The sequence below is a fragment of the Mytilinidion resinicola genome (genome assembly GCF_010093595.1).
Source record: "Mytilinidion resinicola strain CBS 304.34 unplaced genomic scaffold BDZ99scaffold_31, whole genome shotgun sequence".
NCBI lineage: Eukaryota > Fungi > Ascomycota > Dothideomycetes > Mytilinidiales > Mytilinidiaceae > Mytilinidion > Mytilinidion resinicola.
This window is the reverse complement of record NW_022985467.1, coordinates 460,335-473,560: the sequence shown is the minus strand read 5'-3', so window position 1 is coordinate 473,560 and position 13,226 is coordinate 460,335. Positions and strand designations below refer to the sequence as shown.

At 42.2% G+C, this 13,226-nt stretch overlaps 3 protein-coding genes across 3 annotated transcripts; 1 reads left to right on the top strand and 2 right to left on the bottom strand.

The window, feature by feature from the left end:
• Window positions 1–2,758: 2,758 nt before the first annotated feature.
• On the bottom strand, window positions 2,759–3,019 carry BDZ99DRAFT_401338 (uncharacterized protein; the record flags this gene model as incomplete). Its single annotated transcript, XM_033716220.1, has 1 exon — window positions 2,759–3,019. A coding segment is annotated over one exon (261 nt), but the record flags the coding sequence as incomplete, so codon positions are not given.
• A 2,557-nt stretch (window positions 3,020–5,576) lies between these two features.
• On the top strand, window positions 5,577–7,096 carry BDZ99DRAFT_468849 (NAD(P)-binding protein; the record flags this gene model as incomplete). The annotated part of the gene is made up of 6 exons (XM_033721357.1): window positions 5,577–5,695; window positions 6,024–6,228; window positions 6,281–6,402; window positions 6,595–6,884; window positions 6,939–7,010; window positions 7,067–7,096. The coding sequence occupies exons 1-6, from the start codon at window positions 5,656–5,658 to the stop codon at window positions 7,094–7,096; spliced, it is 759 nt and encodes a 252-aa protein (XP_033569635.1). The 5' UTR covers window positions 5,577–5,655.
• A 4,513-nt stretch (window positions 7,097–11,609) lies between these two features.
• BDZ99DRAFT_527388 (TPR-like protein) lies at window positions 11,610–13,179 on the bottom strand (the record flags this gene model as incomplete). Its single annotated transcript, XM_033726255.1, has 2 exons — window positions 11,610–11,620; window positions 11,682–13,179. The coding sequence occupies 2 exons, from the start codon at window positions 13,177–13,179 to the stop codon at window positions 11,610–11,612; spliced, it is 1,509 nt and encodes a 502-aa protein (XP_033569634.1).
• Between the last annotated feature and the right edge of the window lie 47 nt (window positions 13,180–13,226).

Below are 13,226 nucleotides of genomic sequence, written 5' to 3'. Positions count from 1 at the left end.
GTGGATGCCGAGCGCTTCCTATTACAGGCGGCTGCCGTAGGTTTGAGCAGAGCGTTGTGATTGTTGTGAGCTTCCTCCACCGTCTCCCATAGCCAAACACGTGAGCCATCAACTCCAGGAGGCTGCCGAGTGAGCGTACCGCTCATCTTACAGTCTACTTTGTTAGTAGACGTACTGCGCACGCGTGCATGAGACTCTCTGGTGCCTCCAAAGCAGCATCGGTACCATATTTTCCTCGTTTCCTTCGTCTTTCTGTCTGGTTTTGAACGGAACTTGATGAGCCCGTAGCCCTGCGCCTTTGCATGCTCTCTAAGCACTTCCTCGGCTTCATCTAGCGTACAGTAGGACCGTGGCGGTGGTGGTTTGAGGGCCATGGTGAGTGTATTGAGGAAGTTGAGGATCAGGATGTAATGCTTTGTGGCCACGCCGCACTTGGAGAGAGCATTTGGAATTAGTGAGAAACGTAAGCGAGCGAATCGGAGGCCCCGGAGCACTCCTCCGGACCAATCAGAAGATCAGACGTAAGAAGGGTGTATACGGAGTAGAAAAGGGGTGTACACCGAGTAAATATAGGGTGTACATTTAGCAGCGCCCTAGAATTAACCTAAAGCAGGCTAAAAAAGCGCAGGATAGAAGGGAAGAATAAAGTAGAAGCAGTAGATACTAAAAAAAGGGCGGTAGAGAGATGCATAGTATTAATAAAAATAAAATATAAGCAGCTAAGAATAGGCTAGAAAGCTTAGTTTTATACTAAGATAAGGTAAGAAAAAGTTTAAAAATACCTCTATTTAATAAGTTTTTAAAAGTAGTTATAGCTATATTTATACTATAGCTATAGAACTTAACTCTAAGATATAAAAAATACCTAGACCTATCTATAGAATTTAATCCTAGTTAGTCTAAATAATATTAGCTTATATAGCTAAAAGTCTTCTTATTATAGCCTAGAGTAGTTTAAGGCTTTTAGTAGAATTTAATAAAGCTATATATAGAAGCGAAGGTAGAGGTATATTAGTATAAAGCGCGGAAACTAAGAAATATAATATATAGAAAAGCTTCTCTGCGCTTAGTATATATACAGCTTTTTATCGGAAGTTTCTGCACACTAGTTATAGCTTAGGTTATCCCTGCGGAAATTTAAAATTTAGAAGGAATATAAAGTTTAAAACAGCAGTATTTAAAAGTGCTAGAAAAGTTTCTTTATTATCTAGCTGCCTAGCAGTAGGGCTACTCCTAATAGTAGTTATTTCTTAGCAGCTAATAGTAGCAGCCAGGCAGTAGTATATTCTTATACCTAAGCGTATAGCCGAGTATAGCATAGGATAAAAAAGCAACTAGTGCCGGACGCTGCGTAAAAAAGCTAAAATAGAGGTCGACTAGCCGTAGAAAATTAGACACTTTCCTTTATATAGGAAAGCTATTATTACGACTATATAGTAGATAAAATACAAAAGCTATTACCTTATAATTCCCTAGTTCCTAATAAAAGCCTATAGCGTATTTAGTTCGGTCTAATATTATTATAGAAACTAAAATTGCTAAAAAATAGTCGGAAGTTCTACAGCTAAGAAAACGTTCCTTATATTAAAGCGGGATATTATTCTATATATACTTTATATAGTTAGATAGGTAGCTAGTAGGTTCTAAAACGGAATAGTAATTAATTAAGTATTTTAATTAAGGCTAAGTTAGCAACGTTCTAGGCCCGGAGGATATATATAAAGCCTAGATAAAAGCCTAGATAATATAGAGAAATTCCTCTAGAATACGCCGCAGGATCTAAAATACGCGCGGGATATACAGGAAGTAGGCGGATCTGGCAGCTAGAATAGCTTCCTATAGGCAGGCTTTCTTAACTAATAAATAGCAGTCTAAAAATATATAATTTCATCCTATAATTCTATATTTTAGTAATATACTAACTTTAAGCTTATATATATCTACTTAGCACCGCTTAAGGCCCTAAAGTATATTAGAATAATTTGGAAAACAATAATTTCGACAGGTTTAGCAGCTCTTCGGGCCACCTTAAATAGTAGCAGATAGGAGTTAATACTATTAGTTGTACTAGCTTTTTAGCAGCCTGCTTTGGCTAGCGGAATAGCTGCAAAACGATGCGGGCTGTGCCTGGTAATTAGTAATAGCAGTTGTTCTGTAATATTTTCGCTGCAGGAATAGAATAGGTGCGCTGCGGTAAGCAGCCGGAAACGCAGCTATTAAGAAGTTCCGCCCAGAGCTTAAATATAGGCCTTTTCCTTTTTAACTGTATTAAACTAGCAAGACTATAAAAATAGCCCGGCACCTAGCTAAATCCCTTAGTTATTTAATAGTATAGTATTAAAGAATATACGTTAAAGTTAGCCTATAAAATCTTCCGGCTACTACCCTAAAAAGCTTTAAAATAGTCTCTAGGAAGTAGGGTAAGGTGGAACTTTATCCCTTTAATTACTTAGTAAACTCGCTTAGCTACTTAGGTAGTAATAGAAAGTTTTAGACGGATAATTAACCCTGCAACTTAGTTCCCTTATTATAGCTCTCTAAAAACAGGTATATTAATAAGGTTAGCCGGGTACGCTTTATTAAACTAGATCTTTTAATCTAACACTAGAAATTAGCCTTTAGAACGTTATTTTTTATATATTTTATCGATTTAAGGGGTTTATCTTATATAGGACTTTTATAGCTTTAGTTTTAGTATAGATAGTATTCTTTCCAGGCCTTTTTTAAGGCCCGGCCCTATTTTATCCGCCCTTAGTTTCTAATTATTTCTATTTATAAAAATATATATAAACTCTTTAACTATTTTAATAGTATCTTCTCCTCTTTTAAAGACTTTAATTTCGTAGGTTATACTGCTTTTACCTAGCTTATTTACTCGCAACGCTAAATCTACTATAGCAGGAAATCTAATAAAAGAAAAGTAGTTATAATAGAAATATATAACTAGGCTAATACAGTCTAAAGTTAGCGGGTTTAGAGCGCAGTATTCTATAAGGTAGATATTTATAATTAAGTTAAAGCTATTTTTGTTAGAAGTAGACTACTAGTGTAGTAGTAAAGGTTAGACTTATAGAAAGTAGTATATACTATTATTTATATAATTATATATATTATTATTGCTCCTACCTATAATTATTAGTATATATTGCCTATATATAAGCTCTAGAGCTTAGGAAGGGCTTATAAAAATGCTGCGGAGTACTTACTATTATATCCGGTACTTTAACTAGAACTTATAGTCGCTTCTTATATAGTTTTTAAGGTCTGCCTGCGCTATTAAGAAATAGTAAAGCTAGTAGTATAATAAGCAGTATATTAGACGGAGATCTTAAAAAGAGATAGTTATTATATTTTAGTAGAGATAAGCTATAGCTTAAAGTTAGCAACTTACGCCTAAAATACGGAGCTCTAAACACGCGTTATAAGTATTAAAATATATAAACCTCTAACCTTACTAATATAATATTTAACCTATTTAGGCGATATTATATTAGCTTTTTTACCTTGTATTCTAGCCTATTTAGTAGGTAAGGGCTATTTTTATACTTTATCTATAGCTCTAGTAGCCTCCCCTAAAAGTAAATTCTATATTCTACCCCTAAATACCTTTAAAAATCCCCCCGCTATTATTGTGCTAGATGCTAGCAATTCCTAGCCACGGCCCTACTACCTTAAAAATAGCCTAAGAAAGGTCCGCCTATACTATTTTACCTATAATATATACTGCAAAGCGAGGTGGCGCAATAGAAAAATCCTAGATATTTTTACTAGCGAATTTCGGGACCGCCCGTTAGAGTACTATATATAACTTCCGAGATACTATTTATATCTAAGTATTTTTAAGCATAAAGCTAATAGGTATAGAAAAGCGCTATTAAGTCTAGCTATATTATAATTAATAGTAAGCTAATTCCTTCTATAAGCTCCCTTATCCGAAACGGCGATATAATTATATATACTATCCACCGCTATAAAACTTTAGTCTCTGCTATACCTATTAGTATAGTTTATAAAAATAATAACCTCTTTATTATTAATAAACCCGCGGGCGTGCCTGTCCACCCTACTAGCCGGTATAACTTTAACTCTATTACTAAGATTTTGCGCGCTAAGCAATACTATACCTTTAATCTACTGCTATATTATAGACTAGACAGGTTAATAAGTAGTATTATATTTATTAGCAAAACTAAGGAGGCGGCGGAGTATATAAGTAAGCAGATCCGGAGTTAGACTATAAGGAAAAAATATATAACATGTATTATAGGCGAATTCCCTAAGGGTAAAGTTATTTATAATTAACCTATCCTGCAGATTAGCCCTAAGCTAGGCCTTAATCGTGTTAGGGCTAACAGGAAGGAAGCGCGAACAGTTTTCAAGCGGCTGGCGTATTACCCACCGAAGGGTGAGGATAATAGTATTGCTGGCGATATTGCGGAAAATCAGAAAACCAAAGGCATAGCATGGAAGAACCTCCGGGGGTACTTAATTATGCGGTGCATGCCGCTTACTGGCCGAACGCACCAGCTTTAAGTCCATTTGCAATTCCTAGGACACCTAATTGCAAACAACCCCATTTATTGCAATTAGCGCGTTTTTGGTCCATCTCTTGGCTGTGGCGAAGATGTTTCGGATAACAACGACGATATTATCACCCGGCTCGGGCGCATGGGCAAAGACGAGATAGCAGAAGCGGTGGCGTACCATAATGAAATGGTCAACAATTACAAGAAGCGCCGAGCTGAGAAGATGTCGGGAGAGGTGTGCGAGTCCTGTTAAACGCCCCTCTACACCGATCCTGGGGTGCATGAAATGGGCATCTATCTACACGCTAAGAGATATGCCTGCACAGACGGCAAATGGGACTACGAGACTCCTCTGCCAGACTGGGCGCTACCTCCGCCTGGCATGGACGGTCCCACAGAAGCAACGAAGGAGTCGGATCCTCTGGCCGTCGATTTAAAAAAGCTGGGGCTCGAAGATGACGAAAGCCCCATTCAGACCTCCAGCAAGACCGCCGAAGTACACTCATCACCGGCAGCGGTGTCTACGGCTACTTGAAGTATCCGGGCATGCATCTAGCAGATCCATGTGTCTTGGTCTTCACGCAGCGCTGCCCACACTACAATATACATTGCAGCAGATCTGAATCTGTACCAGAGAAAAAAGTAAGGTTCTAAGCAAGCGGCCAACTCGCGAGGCCATCTATGGTGGCTGCAGGCAGCTCTATGTAGATCGGAATTGAAAGGTCGGAGACGTTTATGCGAAGTTCAAGCGCCGCAAGCAGTGGCAGAGGAGGGTGCTTAAATCTATGGCGAGGCAAAGTAGTCCAGGTAGGTCCTGACATTACAAATCGGCTTTGTGGAAACGGAGATAGAGGCAGGACGCGGAATCGTACTCCGCCTCATTCAAAATATCAGCGGCATGCCGGCTCGACCTTCCCATAGGAGCCTCCCGTCAGGGCCGTTCACCCCACATTAACATCATTCAAGCGAATGACGGCATGATTTACTTAGGCTAGAAACGACGCGGAGAATATGCCCCGCTATACGCGAAACTTTACCCCTCCACTGTCTACATCTATAGAAGCTTCAATCATCTCCCATACTAAAATTGAAATTTCGAATAAAACGTTTCAAGACCACTGACATCGCAATGGCAACAGACCGGCTTGGCGTAGCTCTAATCGGCAGCGGTGCGTCCTTTTCTATCTTGTCATGCGAACACGAGCCTTTTTGCGGCCACTTTTGGTCTTTTGATGCAGCTCAAAATTTCTCTGGTCGTTCATTTACTAGACGGTGCTCTCTGGGGTAAGCCGCTTAATCGAGCTGTCTTGGAGAGCTTCCAAATGCGAGCTACATTTTAGCTTTGCGCCCTGTAAATTTGTTTGAAAACGTAACGAAGTGCCCAGAGCAGTGGCAGAGAATCGTAGAGATTTGTTGGTTTCCTAGGAATGGAGCTTTATCATCCTATCGCGTCGTTCAATAGAAAAGCCAGTATCTGATACTATCCCTCTTCTCTAGGACTCTTCGCGCAGGAAGAACACCTCCCCGCCCTCCTCAGCAACCCATCCCTCAAACTCGTCGCCGTATACTCGCGCAGCCTCGCCTCAGCCAAATCCCTATCAAAAGATCTGAAAGATGTGGATTTGTACAGTAAAGACAGCGGGGAAGGGAAGGGATACGCAGATCTCCTGAAACGAGCCAACCTAAAGGGCGTTATTATCTGGTAAGACCACTATGCTTTATAGATACGTCCACCATCTAACAGCAACCCCTAGTCTCCTAATCCCTAACCAGCCTGCATTTATTAAACAAGCCCTCTCCGCCGGCAAGCACGTCCTCTCCGAAAAGCCCGTGGCCCCGACCCTCGCCGCCGGCAAAGAGCTCATCGACTGGTACCGTTCCTCCATCCCCGCAAGCACCATCTAGGCCGTAGCCGAGAACTTCCGCTACTTGGAGACGTTCCGCTACGGCGCGGAGCAGGTTTCGCAGCTGGGCCGCGTCCTTGGCCTGCGCGTCCGCCTGGGGCAGATGGTAAAGCCGGGCGGCAAATAGTACAAGACTGCTTGGCGCAAGACACCGGACTACTAAGGCGGCTTCCTTCTGGACGGCGGGGTCCACTATATTGCGGGGACGCGGGTGCTGCTAGGAACCGCGAACGCGATTGTGCGGACGAGCGCGCACAGCCAGCAGCTACAAGAGCACCTGCCCCCGGTGGATACGGTGGATGCTACTGTAAAGCTGGCTAGCGGGGCGATAGGAACTATATTAATAAGTTTCGGGACAACGTTTAAGAGCAACAAATACTCGGTTGCGTGTAAGAACGGGATTGTGTCAGTGTTGCGGGGAAAAGTTATTGTAACAAAGGATAAGGCGGATAAGGTAAAGGAGTTTCCGGATAAAGGCTCGGGAGTCGCGCCTAAATCAAAGGCTTAGGGTAAAAGTTTAGTTTCTGGGAAGCCGGACACTAGGCAGATACCCGAGGAGGCGTTGGCAGATTTGGAACTTGTTAGTTGTCTCGCGGCTTTAGTTTTTCGGTTCACAGTTAGGCTAACACGCAATAGCTGGAGGCTTTCCTTAGGAGTAGGGAATAGAACGGGGCGCCGATTAAGCTTAAGTACTCTGTCTAAGGTTAATATAAGGTTCTATGCTATATATAATATAGGAGTAGATATAAAAGTGTAGGTAGGGAAACTTTTAGAAAAAGGGCGACGTTTATCACGTAATTTACAAATTATTAAGATTCGAGCTAGCGTCCGGCCCCTAGGTGGCGCAACACCTACCGTGCCCTAATATATAAGGGGTATATTAACTTTAAACAACTTAAGCTCTTTATATATATTAATATATCCTATAATTCTATATAAGTTATATACTATAGCTATCCTATAGCCCTTAGAACTTCTCCTACGGAAAAATTACGTTTATATTATCGCCTTTACGCCTAATTTATAGAAAGCCTTCTTTTATAGCGTAACCGAATTCCGTTGCTATAGCACTACTACTAAGCTTCTATTACTCCTAATACTTATAAAAGGGCCTTATTTAAGCCTTAGAACCTTACTACTATACTAGGAAGCTATTATTAGCTTTATAGCTGCTATCGCACGCAAATTTATATAAGGTCGCCACCTTAGTCGGTATTTCTAATTAAAGCACTTACCGATTCTAGCTAGTATAAAACAACTCCGCCTGTTTTATATAATTTACTTATATTAGCTAGTAAGCTAAGCTTATAGCTAAGTATATATATATATATATATATATATTCTATTATAGCTATATACTCTAAAAGTATAGGCCGTTATAATACGCTAGCTAATTATATCCTGCTATATATTACGGCTTAAACGGTAAAGCTTACTATACAGCGTAATACGTAATATTAGAACCTGGTAAAAGGCCTTATTATAAGGGCCTATACGAGCCTTAGCAGGAGTATACCTGCTAACCGCCGCCCTGCCTTTTTATAGCTCCTTAAGCTACGTTTTATTATTTAACCCGCCTGCCTGCCGTGTATTATAGAACACGTAATAAATTTAGTTATTACTTCTACCTACCTGCCCGAGCTAGCTAGGGTAATCCTGCCGCCCGAGACCGTAATACTATACTCCGCTTTCTCTAATTTAGAAGCCAACTCTAAAACCTGCTCGTCTATTACCTAACACTATACTTAATATAGGAAATAAGGAAAAACAGTATAATTAGTACTATAATATAAGAGATTTAGGGTAAAAGTAGGTCGTTTATAGGCCTCGTGTCCGCAGGGCAGTTCCGGCGTCGTGCGCCTTTTTATCGGCAACGCACTGGCCGAGGCACGTGTAGGTAGCTCGCTATATAATTTCTTAGGTGGTAGTAGAGGGGACCCTTAGCTGCCTCCGTTTTTCTGCTTTATTTTCTTTTGCGCTTACTATATTTTATTCGCTTAGCTATAACCGTTTAGTATTCTTTATAAATTTAATAGTAGCTCTAATTCTATTAATATTTAGCCTCTATTATTCTATCGGTTTATTAATACTCTAGCCTCCTTTATATCTGCTTGTTACGGTAACTACCCGTAATACCTTACCCACTACAATTCGCCTATTACGTGGCTTCGTTACCTAATCTCGCACGGAGCTCGTGAGCTCGCGCTATACGCACGTCCCGCCGGTATATCTTCTTTACCGGCGCTTCTAATTTCCTATTCTTTATATAATATCTTAAACCTCCACGTAATACTATATATAGCACCTAATTAATACTTCTATCTAAGCCTTATACTTCTACTTATAGTATTATTATAATACTGCTTAAGTATTCTTCTAGCGTATATAATAAGTTTCTAAAACGTTTTCTATATTACTATCTTAGTTTAGCTTTTACTGCTTGCTATCTACTATAGGAAAAAAAAAAGTGCGGTATTAATTCTATATACCCGCAGTCGTATACCGCCGTTTTATATACCTTAATTTTATAGAAGTATTTCTTAAGAAATATTTTACCTATTTATAGCTATATAAAAATTGCTGCCTTTATACTATTTAGCTGCTAGTATAACTCTACTAACCTATTATAATAGTACTATAAGTAGGAGTTTAAAAGCTTAGAAAAAAGCTTTAATTAAACGCTAAACACGTTACTATATAGGGAATTAAGACGTTATATAAAGAATAGGAAATAGAGAGCGCCGGCGAAAAAAATATGCCGGCGGAATATATATATAGTATAAGCTCGCGAGCTCTATACGAGATTAGGTAACAACGCTACGTAATCTAGTCTATAACCTAGACTACGACCTAAACTAGGTTACGTAATCTAGGCTACGCTCTAGGATATAATCTAGACTAGGAGCTAGACTAAACACGTAATCGGCGAATTATAGTAGGTAAAGTATTATAGGTAGTTACTATAATAGTACCCCTTTCCTAAACCTAAGTCTATTAGGCGTTAAAGTCGTGTTATATAGCCCTAGGGTAGTTAGCAGAAGCCTTCTACACAGGGCCCTTATAATTATATAATTATATATTAGGTGGCTTGGGTATATTAGGGTGCCGGCGATAATAATCGGCGGTAGCTATTGTATTTTTAAGCTCTAAAGCAGGTTCCTAGGATAACTTATTATAGCTAGTCTATTTAATAAGGTATTTATATTACTTCCGGCGTCGGTTAAAGCGGAGGTCTTTAATATAGTTAACGTAGTACTCCGGTTTACTATTAACTTTAACAGGTTTAGGAGGAGAGTTTTCTTAGCTAGGAAGGTAATCTAAAAATAAGGCGGCAGGCCGTAGAAGGGAGACGTAGAAAATAGGGTAGATCTTTATTATATTAGGCAGGCCCAATTAATAGGCGTATAGTAAAACCACTTATATAATTAGAAACTTTCTAAGGTTTTTTTAGTTAGGCTTCTTAGACTTTTGTTTTATACAGATATTTCGGGCGTTTAGCTAGACTTTATCGCCAACGCGGTAGGACGGTGCACTAGTGCGCCGACGGTTAGCAAACTCTTCCTATATTGCTTATGCCCAAGTTATCTCTTCACGGATAAATTGTTTAATATTAGTTATCTTATTAATTATCTGGTTAGCCTCGCGGGCTTGCAGTATTTAATAGAAAGGGCGCTGTATTCCTATAGAGGGTTTAAAGCCTATTTAAGGGTTCTATCTTATAACAGCAATAAACGGTGTTACTGTAGTTAATTCGGATCTTATATTATTTGCTTTAAATTAAGCCAATAGCAGCCAGGTTACCTAAGGTGCGTCCCTGCGTAACGAGAAACCCTGCGTGGCGAGAAGATTAATAGGTATATTAACTTCAAACAACTTAGACTCTGTGCATACAGTAATATTTCCGACAGTTCTGTATAAGTCGTGTACTAACGTCCGTCCCTGGGTGGCGCACTACCCACCGTGCCGCACAACGTAAGGGGTACATGGACTTCAAACAACTCAAGCTCTCTGCACACATCGATGTTTCCCATAAATTTGTATAAGTTGTTTGCTGTGGCCATCCTAGAGCCCCTGGAACCTCTCCCACGGAAAAATTACGTTCATATCATTGCCTTTGCGCCTGATTTGCGGAGAGCCTTCTTTCATGGCGTAACCGAATTCCGTCGCCACGGCACCACTATCGATCTCCTATCACTCCTAATGCTCATAAAAGGGCCTTATCCGAGCCTTAGAACCTCGCTATCATACTGGGAAGTTGTCATCAGCCTTGTGGCTGCTGTCGCACGCAAATTCATGCAAGGTCGCCACCCTGGTCGGGTACTGCTGGTCGGAAGCAATTACTAATCCAGCTAGGACAAAATGTCGCAGACCAAGGCATCAGCCGTGGAGACCTAAGGCAAGAACTGCATTAATCAGCTCGCCATCAAAGCTATATAGAACGTCGGGCGGGGTAACCCGACCGACAAGAGACACCACACACACACAATCAATCATACTCTGCTGCTTGATATCATTTCCAATCCTGCTTCATCCCGTGCACACCTAAGTGCGACACAAAACGACCCCGCACGTCTGACATAAGCATTGTGGTGTAATTTACTTATGTCATCCAGCAAGCCAAGCGTGTGGCTGTGAACGTGTGGCTAATCAGGGCCTTAGCACCCCACCTCATGTATCCAGTTAGGCACTATTAGCCTAGGCACGTGATTTGTCACGGTACTAGAAGGTACTCTCCGCCATAGCTTGAGCTGATAAGGTCATGGCCGGAGCGGCTCGGCCGTCCTTCCTGCTTGTCACGGTATTGATCATGGCCTCCCTCTAAGCATCAATCCCCTGACACCTTGTTCCCGCATACGTGCGCACGCGTGCGCCACGCGCCCGCCACCTGATTCCCGATTCCGTTAGGGCCACGCGCTATGTGCGAGCCCCTTTTCTCGTCTTGTATATAGCCTGGCTCCCGTCCCGAATTCAATTCGGCATCTTGACGCCTTGTAACCAACCACGGTAATAGCACGTAGTTATCCTTCTTTGAATCTGATACTTGTCTATCTCGCGTTCAAATGCCCGATACATCGTCACCGTGACACTGCTAGCGGTGGCGACATAATGTACCACACTATCGTTCTAACCACTGCTTTAACTTATAAGTATGCTTTTGCATCTTACATTAACTATAACACTAGACCGTGACTGTAGGATTTATTAGGAAGTAGCATTAACTTTAAATTAGGAATTTATATATCATGCTTACTGTTACTGCGCAGTGCATCCAAGATCCTAGCAATACTGCAGTACCTATTGCTTGTACGCCCGAAAACTACTTCAACACCAAAGAGAGCCTGTTCGTATAAACCCTCTGCTTCCTGCATTCTGCTAGTCTGCTGGAAGAGAACTGCCATATTCTGAGCTGCGTTAAGTGCTGGTATATACGTCTTTACTGCTTCTGGGCCAAGTGCTTTCTCATAGCCTTGCAGCGCTCGCAAGTACATCTTCTCCGCCTCGTCAAGCCGTCCCAGGTCCACGTAGAGGTTACCCAAGTTGTTGACCGTGCTGAGTGTTGATGTATGGTCTGGTCCCAATGCCTTCTCTTTGCCTTGCAGCGCTCGCAAGTGCATCTTCTCCGCCTCATCAAGCCGTCCCAGGTCCGCGTAGAGGTTACCCAAGTTGTTGACCGTGCCGAGTGTTGATGTATGGTCTGGTCCTAATGCCTTCTCTTTGCCTTGCAGCGCTCGCAAGTGCATCTTCTCCGCCTCGTTAAGCCGTCCCAGGTCCGCGTAGAGGTTACCCAAGTTCTCGACCGTGTTGAGTGTTAATGTACGGTCTGGTCCCCATGCCTTCTCATAGCCTTGCAGCGTTCGCAAGTACATCTTCTCCGCCTCGCCAAGCCGTCCTAGGGATTTGTAGAGGACGCCCAAGCTATTAACCGTGTTAAGTGTTGATGTATGGTCTGGTCCCCATGCCTTCTCTCTGCCTTGCAGCGCTCGCAAGTACATTTTCTCCGCCTTGTCAAGCCGTCCTAGGTCCGCGTAGAGCAAGCCCAAGTTATGAACCGTGTTGAGTGTTAATGTATGGTCTGGTCCCCATGCCTTCTCATAGCCTTGCAGCGCTCGCAAGTACATCTTCTCCGCCTCATCAAGCCGTCCCAGTTCCGCATAGAGCAAGCCCAAGTTATTGACGGTGTTAAGTGTTGATGTATGGTCTGGTCCTAATGCCTTCTCATAGCCTTGCAGCGTTCGCAAGTGCATCTTCTCCGCCTCGTCAAGCCGTTCCAGGTCCGCGTAGAGGTTACCCAAGTTGTTGAACATGCCGAGTGTTGACGTATGGTCGGGTCCCAATGCCTTCTCGTAGCCTTGCAGCGCTCGCAAGTACATCTTCTCCGCCTCGTTAAGCCGTCCTAGGGATTTGTAGAGGCTGCCCAAGTTGTTGACGGTGTTAAGTGTTGATGTATGGTCTGGTCCCCATGCCTTCTCTTTGCCTTGCAGCGCTCGCAAGTGCATCTTCTCCGCCTCGTCAAACCGTTCCAGGTCCGCGTAGAGGTTACCCAAGTTGTTGAACGTGTTGAGTGTTAATGTATGGTCTGGTCCCCATGCCTTCTCATAGCCTTGCAGCGCTCGCAAGTACATCTTCTCCGCCTCGTCAAGCCGTCCCAGGTTCACGTAGAGCAAGCCCAAGTTGTTGACCGTGTCGAGTGTTGATGTATGGTCTGGTCCCAATGCCTTCTCTTTGCCTTGCAGCGCTCGCAAGTGCATCTTCTCCGCCTCGTCAAACCGTTCCAGGTTCGCGTAGAGGTTACCCA